This window comes from Atractosteus spatula, chromosome 2, assembly GCF_055471065.1.
Source record: "Atractosteus spatula isolate fAtrSpa1 chromosome 2, fAtrSpa1.hap1, whole genome shotgun sequence".
Lineage (NCBI taxonomy): Eukaryota > Metazoa > Chordata > Actinopteri > Semionotiformes > Lepisosteidae > Atractosteus > Atractosteus spatula.
This window is the reverse complement of record NC_142707.1, coordinates 11,849,136-11,867,351: the sequence shown is the minus strand read 5'-3', so window position 1 is coordinate 11,867,351 and position 18,216 is coordinate 11,849,136. Positions and strand designations below refer to the sequence as shown.

At 38.8% G+C, this 18,216-nt stretch overlaps 1 protein-coding gene across 1 annotated transcript; it reads left to right on the top strand.

Moving 5' to 3' along the window:
* Nucleotides 1-8,615: 8,615 nt before the first annotated feature.
* tnnc1b (troponin C type 1b (slow)) lies at nt 8,616-16,342 on the top strand. The gene is made up of 6 exons (XM_088931202.1): nt 8,616-8,746; nt 12,695-12,725; nt 13,680-13,826; nt 14,311-14,425; nt 15,117-15,253; nt 15,708-16,342. The coding sequence occupies exons 1-6, from the start codon at nt 8,723-8,725 to the stop codon at nt 15,737-15,739; spliced, it is 486 nt and encodes a 161-aa protein (XP_088787328.1). The 5' UTR covers nt 8,616-8,722; the 3' UTR covers nt 15,740-16,342.
* Nucleotides 16,343-18,216: the final 1,874 nt, after the last annotated feature.

Here is an 18,216-nt window from a genome sequence, read left to right as displayed (position 1 = left end):
GCCATTTCTAAAGCTTTAGGACTCCAGCGAACCACAGTGAGAGCCATTATCCACAAATGGCGAAAACATGGAACAGTGGTGAACCTTCCCAGGAGTGGCCGGCCGACCAAAATTACCCCAAGAGTGCAGCGACGACTCATCCAAGAGGTCACAAAAAACCCCACAACAACATCCAAAGAACTGCAGGCTTCACTTGCCTCAATTAAGGTCAGTGTTCATGACTCCACCATAAGAAAGAGACTGGGCAAAAATGGCCTGCATGGCAGAGTTACAAGACGAAAACCACTGCTGAGCAAAAAGAACATAAAGGCTCGTCTCAGTTTTGCCAGAAAACATCTTGATGATCCCCAAGACTTTGGGGAAAATACTGTGTGGACTGACGAGACAAAAGTTTAACTTTTTGGAAGGTGTGTGTCCCATTACATTTGGCGTAAAAGTAACACAGCATTTCAGAAAAGGAACATCATACCAACAGTAAAATATGGTGGTGGTAGTGTGATGGTCTGGGGCTGTTTTGCTGCTTCAGGACCTGGAAGACTTGCTGTGGTAAATGGAACCATGAATTCTGCTGTCTACCAAAAAATCCTGAAGGAGAATGTCCGGCCATCTGTTCGTGACCTCAAGCTGAAGCGCACTTGGGTTCTGCAGCAGGACAATGATCCAAAACACACCAGCAAGTCCACCTCTGAATGGTTTAAGAAAAACAAAATGAAAAAATGAATTACAACAATTCTGCAAAGATGAGTGGGCCAAAATTCCTTCACAGCGCTGTAAAAGACTCATTGCCAGTTATCACAAACGCTTGATTGCAGTTGTTGCTGCTAAGGGTGGCCCAACCAGTTATTAGGTTTAGGGGGCAATCACTTTTTCACACAGGGCCATGTAGGTTTGGATTTTCTTTTCCCTTAATAATAAAAACCTTCATTTAAAAACTGCATTTTGTGTTTACTTGTGTTATCTTTGTCTAATATTTCAATTTGATGATCTGAAACATTTCAGTGTGACAAACATGCAAAAAAATAAGAAATCAGGAAGGGGGCAAACACTTTTTCACACCACTGTATATACACTTATATATACATTAAAAGTTTCAAACTGTTTATTTTTAGAATGAAATAAAGTACACATGTTTTAATGCATGGTGATAAATGCATATAACTTGTATTTACAAAATCTAAATACCTGCACCAAAGAAGTATTCATTTTCACTATGATCTCTGCTTTTCAAATTGTTTAAATAGCAGATTGCTGAAATGAGCAGTAAAATAGTGACCTCTAGTGAAAATCCCAGAAAAGGGTGGGATGAAATATCAACTCAATCTATTCATGTACGTATGAGATAGGTGTACATAAATTATAGGTTTAATTAATTTAATTAAGATTAATTAGCTTAAGCCAATAAAGTTCATGAATTCTATTTTCTATTAAAACATTTAAAAAAATATAAAATATATTTAAAATGTTAAACTTGGCATGCTTATAAAAGCCACCAAATCCTTTTTTAAGATATTTTTTAAGAATATAAAGCCCTGTATTACCATAGACAATAGTGGAAAATGATCGTTCTCATTAAACAATGTCTGTGAAAATACTATACTAATACAGAACTTTAACTTCTTTCTCTAGACCTTTAGTAACGGAGAACCTGTGCAGGCGACACTGTAGCTAACTTTGTAGAAGGGCTGGAGGAGATTAGTTTTGTATATCTGGTGGATAATTTCATTGTGAACTGAAACTCTTTCATAATTTATACCCATTCTCACTTGCTAAGTGGATTTCTTTACACCACAGTTTAGGTTTAAACCCAGCATTGCTTAAACACTGTGGCTAAGTAACCTTTCCTCCCTCTTTTCTGCAGGAACATAATATGTTTGAATAAAAAAATAAAGTTTTAGAAAACGCATCACTGTGGCAATCATTAAGAAACTATTTAAGTATCATTTATATTGTGGGGGGAGAGAGTGGAAAACCCTAGCAAATTAAATTAATTTGAAATATAAATAATTAAATAACAGACTGGATGAAAATGCACGGCTGAGATGTCAGTGTTCAACATTGACATGATGCATTTAGCCATCTGTTTAGGCAGTTTTCATGCTGAGTGCTGCTGTGCATTAAATATATTTTGGTGATTCATGGCAACTCATTATGATTGAAGTACCGTCAGTACACAAGGCCATATTCAATGTGTCAGCTAGGAGAAGCAACAGGGAATTACTTTTCGGTTCCTTTACCTTCTGGCCCAGTATGTGCTAGATAATGTGGCCTGTACCAGTGTTGTCAGCAATGATGGAGTGTTAAATCATTGGTCTTGAGGACCACCAGCAAGGTGAAGGGTTAAAGGCCTTCAATGGAATGTCCTCTAGTAAATTCTACACCCATTTCTTATCCTCTGATACTGTGCTTTTCAGACGCCCATCACACTTCATTAGTTTTCACTTGTCGAACTATACATACTGTACATTACAACAGAAGATAATTGAAACCTCTGTAGCTAGTATTCAAGGTACCTTTCTCAAATACTGACTCAAAGAGACAGCTTTATCTGCGTCTTTATGGTCAGCGTGTGTTTCAAGAGGTTGGGAATAGAATTGTAGCCACAATACAACGCACACCTATGTACTGTGTATATAGGGCACACAAGTAAAATGTGGTGGCGGACATGCTTCACTGTGACCTTTACACAAGAAAACATAGCCTTTAGGAATTCTAGTTGTGTATGACTGTATTCTTCTGTCCATTCAGAACCATCTCCTAAGCCTTGTTTATCTTTCATTTTTTAAGTTCATTTTTTTCCTCTCTGCTGTCATGCTCAGGACATGACATTTCAGTGAAGCTGAGATTTCTCTTTCATTTTGATCAACCCCTTACTCAAAAGATACCTTACTTAGGGCACTGCCTGATATTAAAGACTGCAATGATGGCGTTACTTCACATACTGTACAGTATGTACAGTACCTTACATTTTCACTGTAACTGAGCTGACCATGTTTTTACTATAAGGAATTGACAGGATCTCATTATATTTTTCTCACATGCTGTTATGTTAAGAGATGATAAATTTAAACTCTTTTCCTTTACTCTGTTGTCCAATTTTTCTGGATCAGGGCCCATTCAAGTCAGTTTTCAATTCTCATATGAGAAAAGGTTTTGGAGTCCTGAGCTTTCACCATTATGCCACTTTTTAATATTTCCTTTCCTATGGAGACTTATGATGTGGAAATTGAAATGAGAAGCACATTAGGAGGGGATCAGCTTTAGACTTCAGTCAATTGCTCCTTTGTAAATTTTTTGTACCTCTGAACAGTGATTTTGCAAAGCAGTTTTTCTGTATCTCCCAACTGCTATCTGATTTCTGCACTTGAAACAATAGACCTTGTAATGACTTTGCTGTTTCCCTCCCATAATACCTTTTGAAGGGTAAATATGGATACATAATCATGTTTCATTTCCTTCCTTTGAACCACTTCAATTACCCAAAGTTCAAGATCAGCTGCTGGCTTGAGCCACACTTGTCCATGTCTCTCTTGTCTCAGTTAATTTAGACAGCTGTCTTCATACCCTTTGGCTGAGAAGGAAGAAGACTGTATTTCATGTTTGATGAGGTCAGTGGAGTTACAATGCCAGTAACACCTATCCGCTTGTACAATTTATTTTTGAAGTGAACATTAAACATCTGTACAAAGCAATGGAGTAAATACATTTCCTCCTATTTCTCTAAAATAGATTTTAAATACTCATACAGTATGTTTTGTACATGCTATGTGATGCAATGATCTAGAAATATCATTGACGTTTTTAATTGATTAGCAGTTTGAAGCTTTAGAAATGCATGTCATTCCCCAATCAGTATTAAAAAGTCTCGCTGAGCCTAGTCTTTTCATTTCTTCACTAGTCTGTGTCATTACCTTCAGGAAAGTGACATATACCTTCTATTTAATGAGATGATAAACCAAGATCCTGAAGACTTGCTCATTAAAGATCTCACAGTACTCATTGTAAGAGTAGGAGTCCAAAAGCATGAGAGTAGACTCCATGGATTGGCTAAATTTTATTCTCTGCGTCTTCAATCTGGCCTGCAAAAATGTTCCTTCCTGATATACAATTGGCAATATACAATTTCTTGCATTAGGAACTTGTCTTTTTGCATACCTCAGCTTGCTCTCCATGAGACACACAGGCACACAGACGGGGAGAGAGAAGCTTGGGGTCAGAGCGCAGGGTCAGCCATTTATACAGCGCCCCTGGAGCAGCTGGGGTTAAGGGCCTTGATCAGGGGCCCAACGGAGTAGGATTCCTCTGCTGGCCGCGGGATATAAACCGGCAACCTTCCAGCCAGAGGCGCAGATCCTGAGCCACAGAGGCACCGCCCCACCTGATAATCTATCAGTTCTCCACCTGATCTGCTGTACAGGGAGGTTGATGGTACTGAGTAGTTGCTGTGTGTCACCCAGGTGGGGCTGCTGTTCAGTGGTGAGTTAAGTAGGCGATCTACTCCAAATGAATGAAAATCTTTTTAGAAAAGCAAATTCTTATTATTAAGAGTTGCCACCTCTTGTTTTTAGAATTGTGGAAATACAGTTACTTTACCAAATCTCTCATCCTTTGAAGATTAGTACATTCTTTTAAATTGACTACAATGCTTGTTAATTAATTGGTCTGACTGGCTTGCAAGGATTTGTGTTTCTAATGTAATAAATTGCAATCAGTTTGCTTTTTGTGTCTTTTGAATTAAGTGGTGCCTCTCTACTCTGAGAATAAAGACGGTTCAATGCAAATGCCACAGTCAGAACTACTCTTGTTCGGATAATTAAAATGGCATATAGACATTTAAAAGTTTCTGTGGATCAATGTACGATTAAAACTTTTTCAAAACAAAATTAAACTGAGTGGGTGTGCCACAGAAAAATGGCAGCTTGTTTATAAACAGATGGTAAAAAAATATCTAAAGTGCATTAAAAACAGCCAGTTAATTCATTCTCTAGAGGAAGAGACAGTAATGAGGTGAGACTGTACTCAAAGCTTTTACAAACAAAAATAGGAGCCAAGCTGAATTTTGACAGCTGTTTTTAACTGTGGGTAGCTATTCTGACAGGAAAGGCCATCGACTTTGTAGTTATTTTTTGTAATGATTTTAGTGTGAGTTTTACTCATTCATCACCATCGTTTCTGTTTTTCTGGAGCCTGAAAGAGTAATTTTTTTGTTTTTCTTTCCCTTAGTGGAATGAGGTTTGCTCCCTTGTGGTTTAAATGAAATTGGAATTACTTTGACTCCTCCACATCCTCCGTTCATGTCTTAAACCACTCCCGTGCCTTCGCATGCGTCTAGAATTTGTTGTGAAAGTGCAATAAAAAAGATTAAAAATATCAGAGCTTCCAAACAACACAAGCCTCACCTTGTCTCATAATTCACTATCCTTCTCCCCTCCCCAGTCATCTGTTTGAGCCACAATGACTTGACATTTGGCCTGCCCCCTGAAGCTTATAGTCTAAAAGACAAAGACAGGTGCTCAGCATGACAGTCAAGAGGTGAGAATAGCTATCCCCAGCCCCCTGCCTCAGTGCAAGCTAACAGCTGAAGGGATTGTGCAGGGAGCTCCATTTCCAGTCAAGGACACAGCGGATAAGAATAGCAGCAGTGTTCGTTTTCACACTGACATTCCCTTTAGAGAGCCACAATCGCTCCTACTTAGACTTGGAGAAACTAAGTAGCCACACACCCTACTGTACAGCCGCTGTTCAATTCAATTACATTTGAGCAGGTTCACCTTTCAGCTGAAGGTGACCTCATGGTTGTTTTTCTTTTTCTTTTTTTTCTGATGTCTTTTAGAACAAATACTTCAAATGTTTGTTCCAAACAAGATACGACAGAAAAATCAAACGAGAAACAGACAAATTAAGGTCAAGATGATGCAGTTATCTGTGTTATGCACCTACAGGTTAGTGGATGGGGGGTGGGGGCGGGGGTCGTATCACAGTGTTTGTTCAGACAATAGAAATGGAATGTCATTCTGCATCTGTTTTCATTTTACTCCTGGAGGACCACTGCCCTGATTCTGAAGGGCCACTGTGTTTTCAGCTTTTCAATCCACTTTCTTCTCCTTACTACCTCCTTCACCCTGTAACTGGTTTAATTCGTCCAACTGAAAAACACCTTCCAGTTTGTTCACTGGTTACATTTTAAAGACCCCCCCTTCCCCCCCCAAAAAAAACCTGAATCTGCTCTTTTCCAGACTGTGTTTTAAACTAAACTTTTAAACTATAAACTTTTTAACTGTATTTTAATAATACCATTTTGACAAAGTTGACCTTTTGCTTATAATTTATTAGATGTTCTGTCATCATATCAAGTACTTATTTCCATTTACAGTAGATACAAAGCTAGTTTTAGGGACAGACTGCTTCATCCACAAATCTAGCCTTTTTTTATGTTTTGTATGATAAAAATGCTACCATTCAGATTGTGTTATCCTAGGATATTATACTGCTATAAGCGATTGAACAGTATCAACACATTTGTGTTCTCTCGAATTTACTACTGTAGTGCTCTTCTCGCTGAGGTATCTAAATCTACTCTGAACAAACTGCAGTATGTCCAAAATTCAGCAGCCAGAATCCTCACCAGTTCTAGCGCAAGTGTTCACATTACTCCTATCCTGGAGTCCTTGCACTGGCTTCCGGTCAAATTCCGTGTAGACTTTAAAATCCTCATGCTCACCTATAAGGCTCTGCACGGCTTGGGGCCTCAGTACCTGTCTGAACTATTATCGCCCTACTCCCCACCTCACAACCCTAGCTCTTCTAATTCTGCTCTCCTTACTGTCCCCCAAGCCCGTCTACATTGTATGGGTGACAGGGCCTTCTCCTGATATGCCCCCAAGCTCTGGATCTCTCTGCCCAAGGACATCAGAGAGTCACCTTCTCTGAACTCCTTCAAATCCAGACTCAAAACCCTCTTCATCAGAAAAGCTTTTACTTAACTGGTTCCATTCTTCACCCCTCTGCTTTTCTTAGTACCACCATCCACGGTCTCCTCTATATATAGTAATTGTGTTTTGTCTTGTGTATTCTTCTTATTTATTGTTCTTGTCATCCTGTAAAGCGCTTTGAGAAGCCACCTTTAAAGGACCTATATAAAATAAAGCTTATTATTATTATATATAACTTAGTCATCTTACTCAGCATCTCAAAACATAGCCGAAGTGTAGCAGTCCCTCATGTAATAAATGTGAATGAAATACAGTAGCTATATAAGGCATATCAAAACAAAGGAATTTGTGATGAGACTGAAAATTTATAACCTGTATCACCAATAATTGTACACCCCCCCCCCCCCCCCCCACCCCTCAGAGAAACAATAACCATAAAGCTTAAACAAAAGAGTTTTCAGTATCCTTTTTGATGTAAGAGAAGGTACTGGTATTTATTTTTATTCAAAGTTTATTTAGAAATTTCTGGAAAAATTACAAAAGGTATTCATCCAAGGATTTATAGAGCTGATATAAGCATTTTCCTGCTTATCTGCCTCATTAGCACAAAAAGAAAGGCTGCTTGGATTTTGCCAACACACTGTTTTTTTCCCCAATAGTTATTTACAGATTTGTTTTAAGCGAAAGAGATCAATGTAATCAATATTTTTGTCCTTGCCATCATTTAACCTATAATATTATTTTAATAAGAAATTTCATAATAAATTACTATCATGATAATGTTAGAATTTCCAAACCACGTTCACTGACTTAGTAATGAAAAACTACTCTGTTTTTTTTCACGGCCATATTTTCTGTATGTTGTCCCCAGTGCTGAAAGAACCTATAATGGGTTCTTTGGCTATGCCAGACATGGACTGCACTGTCTTAGACTGTAGATTGAACCATCAGCTGTTTCCAAAGGCACAAGAACTCCAAGATCAGCCTTTACCTATACTCCCTAACTATCATTCTGAGGAGCCCTTGTCTCCAGCTGGAGACCTCACACATGGCCGTGACTGTTCCATCTTTAAATGCACACAGGGCTGCCAGAGCTTAGTCTCAGAATAGCCACCTAGTCACGCCAATCTTCAGTACTGTGCAGGGCAGCAGTGGCCACATTCCTCTCCAGAACAGGCAAGGGATTTTAAAAGCACACTAATGAGGTTTCACTTTTACGTCAAAACTTTTATTTCAAACTAAGGAAGTTAACAGGTATCAGGAAAACAGGGGAATTTCACCTCTGATGCTCCATTTATCCTACTTCAGTGCTCCTATTGCAGCAAGCCTTTGAGGTCATATAGTTCCACAATGCCTTGAGTCAAATTGTCAATCACAGCAAAAAAGCCAATGACAGCAAGGAAGGCATTGTAGTGTTACATACTGTGCCTTCAATAGGCAGCTGTGCCTTCAGAATTCAATATTAAGATTGAATGTAGAATGTTTTAGAGAGTTAGCTTAAGCTAGTTCAATGTAGAATGTAGGTAACCAGGGTTGTGAAACAGGCAAAACTGTCTCCATTTATAACATCCTGACATTCCCACTGGATTATGTAGTCAACCCCCACCCTTAGCCCTTTGTCTGGCTAGTTGTATTCTCTCCCTATTTATAGAGCTGCTGTCTCTAATGAGAACATAGTGACGCAGGGCCAGAATTTATACACCCTGTGCCTCAAAAGCCCACACCAGGTGCTGCCCCTCGCCTTTGTTCTCTGCCTTTGCTGAGGGTGACTCTGTCTGTGTGAGGCTGCAGCCATGGATGATGTATACAAGGCAGCGGTAAGTCTACGGCTCTGCATTGAGGGGGTTCATTTCACGTCAGTCAAGGTTTGAACGGGTTGTGTTAGTGTCGGGCTGCGCTGGAGGACCTGGCGCATCTGTACAAAGAAACTGTGTTTCCACCATAACAGCGCTCAGAAGCTGTAGGAGGATTAGGCATTGCAAAAATAGGCGAGGTGAAAGTTTAGGTGAAAGTTGATGGTTTTTGTGTGATTCTACAAAAGATGAGATGCTACAAAGGGTTGTGTGTAGTGGTTCAGCTTGTTGGTTTGAGCCCCAGTTCTTTTCACCCACCCATTGTGCTTTACCAGGCACAGTCTTTTCCTGGGATGTGATTGCAAAAGCTGTTGTAAGTGAGTCCACCGACTCTAGCTCATCAGATCACACTGCGCTGGAAACAAGTCACTGTTGAATGAGATTATTTTTGTTCAAGTCAGACAACATGTCAAAAAGTAGGCGGGGACACACAAATTGAAGTATCTTTTATGATTTTAAATAATACACTATCAATATCCACACAAAACTTGAAAAGCAGTGAGAAAAAACACATTTGTTTATTCATCTACAAAGAAGCAACTTTTGATTCCGCACTTTTGAGAAAAACAAAACATTTGCAATGTTTGCATGCTCCATAAAATGTGTTAATGATTCTGGATTTGGGTAGCTGGACTGTTTTATATTTAAATACATCCTTTGCAATTCTCCTGTACTATAATATCAGGGATCCAAAATGCAATATCTAGCATCACTGGATTTGATTTATTTTATATGTGTTACTTGTATCGTTTGTTCTGCCTTTGCTACGTTATGAATGAAAAAAGGAGGGTCCTTTCAAAAAAGGGAGATTGTTGTCAGAACCAGTCCTCTATTCCACCCTGTTCCTGATTGGACAATTCCATGTTGCCTACTATGAATGGAACAGTGCCCCACTCAGTGGTTCACACTAAACTTGGTAACATAGAGGACTGGATAATGCCCTGATCCCTGCTTTATGTGTCCATTCAGATATGCCTCTAGGCTGACATAGCTGTTTATGATGTACCATCAAAATTGTTCCTTCAAACAAACCCTGCCCTCCCGGCGGAGTACAGGTAGATGTGTGGCTTTCAGACTGTTACTGACCCTACATTATTACAGACGGCAACATTTCTTTATAGTCTGTACATTTTTCCTTTGCAAGGACTACAGTTAATTTTGCCCTGGAATGTTTAATGAAAAAAAACAAAAATCCTGGTTTACACCGATCGTGCCACTGTTTCTTGTATCCATGTTCGTTTGGGTCATAACCCAAATAATTTGCAACCTCCAATTAAGGCAGCCTGCAGGATAATATAAATCGATGCCCACTCTGTGGGTTAGCCCAGAAAGCAACATGGTTGGCACGTAACGATGGGCCAGTGCCAATGTGATGCAACCAGTGAAAATGTGTCCATTCAGCAGATGTCCAGAGATTGTTGGTTCGGGTGATGGCTGTGTGAATAGCTGACTATTACTCAAGAAATTGATGCAAGACTGTAGGATCCTTGTAAGGGAATCTACATTCTCAACTGGAGGGTTTGGCTGAGGTGTCCCTGGGAGGTTTTCTTTGGGGAGAATCCATTCCAGTGCTTAAAAAGAATCAGGTGCACGCACACAGGGAAATGGAGATCCACAGGCCTCAAGTTCGTCTACTGGCAGGAATCTACAAAGGCTTGGCACTGCCATACAAGGAAGATAATGGGGTAGATTCTAAATTTAAAAAACAAGCAGCCCATGAAAAGGACAGGACCTTATTCTTCAATGTGGGAATAAGGTAGGAACTTGGAAAAAATGTAAAATGGTGATCTTAAACTAGGACATGATAGCTTCCTGGATTATATAGCTATTACCACTTAAGAATCAAACTGCAAAGGAGAGCTTTGACAAAGCCAAAGCGACAAAACTTCACAATGGTGGACAAAAATGTGCCCTCTCTTCATGACCTGTTACCCTAATCTGAACAGGGGTTTCTAGAATGAAGGCTATCTAAATAAGCACAAGCCATCAATCAAATGCATAATAATGAAATATGTGCTGATTTTCTAAAATGGGGGTTTTTGCGATCCGAACAAATTGATGCTATAGAGCAAAAATATTAAAACTTTCCAATCACAGTTCTTGTCTGTGGAAGCGTACAGCCATTTTGATAGCAATACATTTTTTTTTATTTGTGTAAGTAGACTGAAAGTTCTCATTGCTATTCTTATCAGGTAGATGTTTGTAACCTGATTAAGACATAAAGTCTGTAACATGAAGCGTTGCTGAAATAATGAGGGGGTAAGGTAATGATCTGACAATAGCCTGCCTGGGTAAGGGCTGGTGGAGACAGCTGTGGCAGCTGACAGTGGTGACAAATGGCTTTGAGCTCCCAGCCCACTGCCAAGAACAGCAGGACAAGTACACGCTGGTATGATAGCTATATGCAGCTTTGTCATACTTGCATTCACTTTAAGTTGCATGCATCATGTGGTGTCACATTTTTCGTGCTGGTCGGATTTGAACTTGCTAAAGACGGTCTCCCTGGACAATTGATGGATTTTGAAGGACTTCTGAGAAAGCACAGGTTTCCCTTTACATGTCAAAAATAACCCTACAGCAGGTGACATTGCTTTGCTTTGTACCTGCAGTGTACTGTATGCTGGGTTCATATGCCAGTGCTCAATGCCATCCTCTACGTCCAGCAGGACTTCATATCTGTCTGATATGGTGTTGTAATTTGAGTGGGGAGCTGCATCAGCTTCTGTCGGCTGCAAATTACTCCAGAAAAATATCAGAAGCTAAGAATATCCTTAAGGCATTAAGATGAGTGGTTAGAACCTTGGCAAGAAAAAATCTCCTCAAAGGTTGGAGATTAAATGACTTAAAAATGCAATAGTGTAAAGGCAACCTCCTAGATGAGAACAAAGGGCTCAAATCTAACCTATTAGAAATCTATGAAAGGTTCTGTTATTCCTGCAAGAATCCAAAATATATTGAAGCTGAAGCTGAAGCTGAGCTTCATAATTATCAGAACTTGGCTTTACTGTCATTGTAAACTAGTGAACATATTTTTGTTTGCAATGTCTGCACACTTTTTATGTTAGTGTAGATATACAGTAGATAGAGAAATATAAAAAGCTGGAGTTGGACTTAAATAATGCATAAAAAGTATTTTATCTTACCTGCCAGAGTCAGCAGAACATAATCATTAAAAATGCAAGTATTTCTAATCACAAATTTATTGATGAAACCCTATAATGAGTCACTCATTCACAAGACAAGTAAAGCCCTCCCAAGTACAAACCTGTCTTGTGTGTGTATTGAAAACGGAGGATATTATCATAAAAGTAACCTTCCATTACTCTTGTCACCATGTACATTCTGTAAAAATGTAATACTCTATAAACTGCTTCTGCTACAACAAGCCACTTAGATTAAAATTAATGATAAAAAATAGTTTATCACATTGAAGAGAAATGATTATTTTAATTTCAAATTAGAAACATCTCACTCATTGGCCTTCTATTAAACCCCTGCTGTCTTGGCTCATTTCTGTTCACTAAAATGCTAAACACATAAAAGCAAATGATTCTAATTAACATAAATGTATATATTTGTTATTTATATGATTTTCCATTTGCCATAGATTAAACGATTTTCACAAACTATAAATCTACATTTTAAGGCATTTGCATTTTTAGAGTATACAAATGCATTACGTATGATGTGCTAATAGAGAAGGTACAGTACTAATGTTTCTGAGTAAACAATTTTTAATTATTTTAAAATCTGATGTTCATCATACAACTGGGAATCAGGACAATTTTCAACTTTACAAAATCAATTTGCAGATGATCTCTCACTGTCCTGGAAAGTTATTGGATAGCTTGAGATTCTCTTAGATTTCCCATGACACATTCTCAATTGCTGCTTTGCTATTTGTCACCCTAGGTTGAAAACCTAACTGAAGAGCAGAAAAATGGTGAGTACACAATTGTGTTGAAAAAATAATTTCCTGAATTATCACTACCTGCTTTGTTATTTGAAGCAGAGAAAACAAGCAAATGAAACACTCATATTACACAAAGTTATCTTCAAAATGTTAAAAATAGTCTTGGCCTCAGTGATAAACCAAATAAAAAATCACTGACGTGATATTAACATATGTTTATCAGATATATACAGTGTAGATCAGATCAGATATAACAAATATATCAGACAGATTATTTCCTCAATAGAGTGCTTTAAATACAACCCCCTTCACTTTTCATGACTTTGTTCTACTTAGAGCTCTTTGGTCCCATCAAAAGATGCATAAATGTACTAAATTTTATTATAACAATTTTCTAAAATGAATGTCTTGGAAAAGCACATAACCACACTTTCCTTCTCCAGTATCTCCACATCTATAGGCTGTACTGACATAGTTTATGGGTGGCAGTGCTGAATGTGGTAATACCACAACAAACACATTTTCCAGCCTTGTAAAATGATGACCACAGATGGTGTGGTGGTTAGTGTAGGTGCCCCCCAGTTCTAAGGTTCCTGGTCCAGCTCCAACCCATTCAACTTCTTTGCTTTCACCATGTGTGTATGGGGTTTCAGCAGAGGCTCTGATTTCTGCCCAAATCCCAAAGATAAGCAGGTTAGGTTGGTTGACTGCTTTAAACTGCCCCTCAATGACTCCATGGAAAAGGTGACTAGTCTGTCCACCTCATTATCAACCATGAGTGGAAAGACTATGGTCCATCACTCCCCTCTGCCTTAGAGGGCATGGGATGACACAGACAGACAGAAATGGATGCTTTATTTCTGCTTTGCATCCGGACCAAGTTCATAATTTCATATCTTGATCCTGATGCTTGTAGTGTTCGTGAATACTGAAGAAGAACATGACGATGTTTTCCCTCTTGTCACTCTCCCCTTGGTGCTGTAGAGTTCAAGGCTGCCTTTGACATCTTTGTCCAGGACGCTGAGGATGGCTGTATCAGCACCAAGGAGCTGGGGAAGGTCATGAGAATGCTGGGCCAGAACCCCACCCCAGAGGAGCTGCAAGAGATGATTGATGAGGTAGATGAGGATGGTAGGTCAGCTTCTGGATGGCGGATGCAGAAATATGCCACAGAATCTCCGTTAAATTCAGTTAACATCCTTGTACAACCCTTTTCAACGCATGTTACTAAAGAGAGACCTTCAACATTTATTGACAAATGCTTTTAAGCCATAACATAACATAACATTTTTATGCTTTGAGTCGTGTAATACTCTTTTCTATTCCACCTTGAGCTTCAGATCATGCGATGTATCTAATTTTTCATTGATATTTGGTCAGTCTCCTCCGACAACTTTCTCAGGGCTAGAAGAAGAAAAGAAAACTTCAGGACCCACCTTGCAAAAACACAACAGACATTTATATTCTTTAAACAATAAGAAGTAGCATTTGGAACTGAAGAACCACAGGAACTGAGAACTTCACTGTATTATTCCGAAGAGCACCTGGTGCTGATCTCCGCCCATGCTCTGCTGTGTTCTTCCATGCCTTGGTAAATGAGTGTATGCCCTGACAGGGAGCGGGACAGTGGACTTTGATGAGTTCTTGGTCATGATGGTGAGGTGCATGAAAGAAGAGAGCAAAGGAAAATCAGAAGAGGAGCTTGCCGAGATCTTCCGAATGTTTGACAAGTAAGGCACTCAGATAAACAGATTGGCACATGCTGTACATCTTCTTGGTGTTCTAGTTTCGCCTCTGAAAACACTACCTAAACGTTATGCTGAATTTTAAGTGCCAACTCTATTTCTCTGGTTCTCTTCTTATGTGCAATCAAGATCTGCTACTGAAATCATGTCAGTACTTGACTCAAAATCAGTAATAAAAATCACTTCTCCTTCAGATTCCTATTTGCTAGATTATGTTTGCGCATTAACCTTTGACATTGTACATTGCTGTTTTTATATGTAAGACATGGAAGTAAGCATAATGGCCAGACCCCTTTGTTAAGGTATTGCCTTAGAGGACCCAACATAATATCCTGTACTGTGCTGTTATTTTCACTTTGGATAGTCAGTCTTTGTGATATTACCTAATAATTCCAAACGGTTCTGAAATGTTTATTTTGTTATTATTTAAGAACATACAGTATTACTGAGAAACAATATCAGAAATGTTCTTTTTTTTTGCTTCTATTCTATTAAAGCTTTAATTTTGAACATTTCTGCGGGATGGTTAGAATTGTCCCCCATTCCACAGGTCAGTAGATGATGCCATTCAGACTCACTTATCTGTAAGATTAACAGTGTTCAGAATTCCTCCATGGCTGCTTCCTCAGCAGGACACACAGCTGGGACCCCGTGACACTTTGTTTGCCTTCTGTAGAAATGGTGATGGGTACATCGACTTGGACGAGCTGAAGCTCATGCTGGAGTCCACTGGGGAGGCCATCACAGAGGATGACATTGAGGAGCTGATGAGGGACGGAGACAAAAACAACGATGGGAAGATTGACTATGATGGTGAGCCTGACCGTCTCAGTTCACACGCACAGGGTTTAAAGAGTTTAAAGACAACATGAAACAAGGAAGCTGAAGTACGCTACAGTTCCAGACTGTCATGTGTAGAGTCCATACCATCTTGGTTTTATTGTTATTAATGGACTCCAGAGCACAGTACTTTCCTCTGGACTGGAGTCTGTCACAGGAGAGATTACTCTCCAGCAAATAAAGTTGTGTGCACTGGAGTAACAGTACCTCCCTCATGGTCTATAGCAGGAACTTAAACAACCTGCATGTATGAAGACAAAACTATTATGTCTTAATTTGACATGACAGGAATTACACAGAATTTATTGTTAATGAAGACATAATTTCTCCAAAGAGAACTGTTGCTCTTCCCCAAAGTAAAAAGCACAATCTGAATTTTTTCTCACACATACGCATATATGTAACATTTATATTTGGTTATCCCCAGAATTCCTGGAGTTCATGAAGGGAGTAGAATAAATATTCAGTCTCGTCAGTCTCAAGATCATCCTCAACATTTTGCCAGTACAAGAAAAAACAGCCCCTGCCCCGTCCTATCCCGAAGCTGAATTTCCTTGGTGACACCATCCACTGAGCAGCAATGCAACCCATTAGCATATGGTCACACACCACTGTTCTCTGTCCACTGAACATTCTGTGGACTTAAGCCTTTCATTAAGACCATTGCTTAAAATGTCAGGTATGTTTCAATGTGTCTATGACATGTGTTTATCTCTTGGTAATCTGTGTCAAACTACAGTTTAAATGCAAACCCACCCATTAATTTACCTATTGAATATATGTAAAATAATGTTAGTTGTTTTAATCCCAGCTCACTGCTATAAACAGTGGTATCCTGTCTAAGTAATACCTTACTAACAGTGGTACTCATAACATGTTTAGATCTATTAGATTTTTTAAAGTATATGGTATCGGTTATTGCCCAAATTCTAGATTATTGGATATAACTCAACTGATAACACTGCCTCAAATGTAATAACCTGTAAACTACACATTTGTAACATATATATGAAGTACAATCACATCACTGTATATTTTCAATAAAAAAATCATGAGTCTAAATTACCCGTCTCAATCATTAACACGTTTATGCAATGGGCTACATTGTTTCCAATTCATCTGAATTTCTGTGTTGGTAAATGGACACCATTCCTGTTATCCCACTGCTTGTGTGAAGGCGAGCACAGAAGTACACGGATTGAAAGCCCTCAGCAAACCTTGTATTACTCCATCCCACTCAATACCAATTTTGTAATGTCCCATTGTTCCATAGATCCAGCCGTCCTTGAGTAAAACAGGGCCTCCTGTTCTGAGAGGTTAAGAGTTAAACCTGAGGTAGAAATATATTGGGCAGATTGAGTTAACTTTTACTAGTCAAGGAAACCATTAAAGAGTCCTAGGATGGGCTTTTAACCATGAAGATGGTTGAAGAGATAATGAAGAGAAATGGACACTTATGACTCAACGGTCACTGGTTTGAGCATGGGCACATCACTAGCTGTCATAACCGGAATTCCCCTGCAGCACCACACAACTGGCACAGAGTGTAAGGTCAGGTGAGCACTAGTCAGCCTGAGTTTGTTTTTGGTGAAACAGCAACATGCCTGCAGTAATTTTAGGAAGACCCACTTGTCTGGTTGGTGCTAAATCTCCTATAAGCCACTTACTGTATATACACAAGACAGTATGTCAAAAGATGAACGTCTCTGTATTGGAGGAGCATGTCTGCCAATCCCTTTCCTTCTCATGTAGTTTATACTGTAATTTGGAGATTTACTGTATTTGGAGTCTTAAAACCATTGGCATTTCCAGACTGGAAGGGTAAATACTAAAAGTGTTCCAGTCCCCATGTGAAAAAGAAAATAGAAAATAGAAATTGTTTGTGAAAAGAAAATCGGAGGCAAACAAAATCTTGCAATCTGTTTACGTCTGTTATTTGAACTGTTATATGAACTGCTTGGATTTAATACTCTGTAGTTGTGTAGTTGTAGTAACTTTTCAGATTTAACATTTGAAGAAAATATTAGAAAAAAAAATATTTGGATACGGCGCATTCAATACTTCTTTAGAATTTTCACTTTTATTAAACATTGTTTTCATAATATTGAAGAATGTTATATAGAAAAGTTATTCTTGTTTTGCTTATTCTCTTTAGCATTTATTTACTTTTGGACTCCACATAAACAAATGAGGGTGACTGTGATGGTCTTAACCACTTTCTTAGTCTTCAAATGACAAATAATAAAAATGAAATTAACATTTTACTACAGCCTAGTGTACATTTGTAATAAACCTTCTATTTGCTCTTGTTCAAAAACTGGTCCTAAATTCAGAATATTCAGTTCCACAACTAGAGGGCGATGTTTTTAGGTTTCAATTTAAAAGCAGAAAAGGGCAAAGCCAACTAAAAATTCTCCACAGACAACTTCTCTGTGAGTAAGATATAAAACAATCATTTCCTGATCATCATTAACTTACCGGATTAAGATACTAGGTAAGAAGATACTGAAAAGATCCTTTTTACTAAGAGTAAAAGAAGGAAAAATGAGTTTATTAGAAATGTAATTTACAGTCAAACTGGGTTAAAACATAATATTCATGCATGTACTTAAATGAGCATGTTGCTGTTCATGCCCTTATGGTCTGTCTGCAGAACTTAGGGTCAGCCTCATTTGTTCATTCTTAATTTGACAGAAGTGGTATCGCACGGTCACATAAATAGACCAGGCTACACCGGGAAACCTGGAATAGGTGATAGGAGCAATATGAAGGAGTCGAGGCTAACAGTGACTGAAATTCTTTAGAGAGACAAGGAGCAATATGAAGGAGTCGAGGCTAACAGTGACTGAAATTCCTTAGAGAGACAAGGAGCAATATGAAGGAGTCAAGGCTAACAGTGACTGAAATTCCTTAGAGAGAAATGGCCGGTGAGAAGC

Bases quoted from the DNA above. Each gene is read 5' to 3' on its own strand.
- tnnc1b (XM_088931202.1), top strand. From the start codon at position 8,723: ATGGATGATGTATACAAGGCAGCG. The intron at 8,747-12,694 runs GTAAGTCTACGG...TTGTCACCCTAG, and splicing joins ATGATGTATACAAGGCAGCG to GTTGAAAACCTAACTGAAGA. The intron at 13,827-14,310 runs GTAGGTCAGCTT...ATGCCCTGACAG, and splicing joins TGATGAGGTAGATGAGGATG to GGAGCGGGACAGTGGACTTT.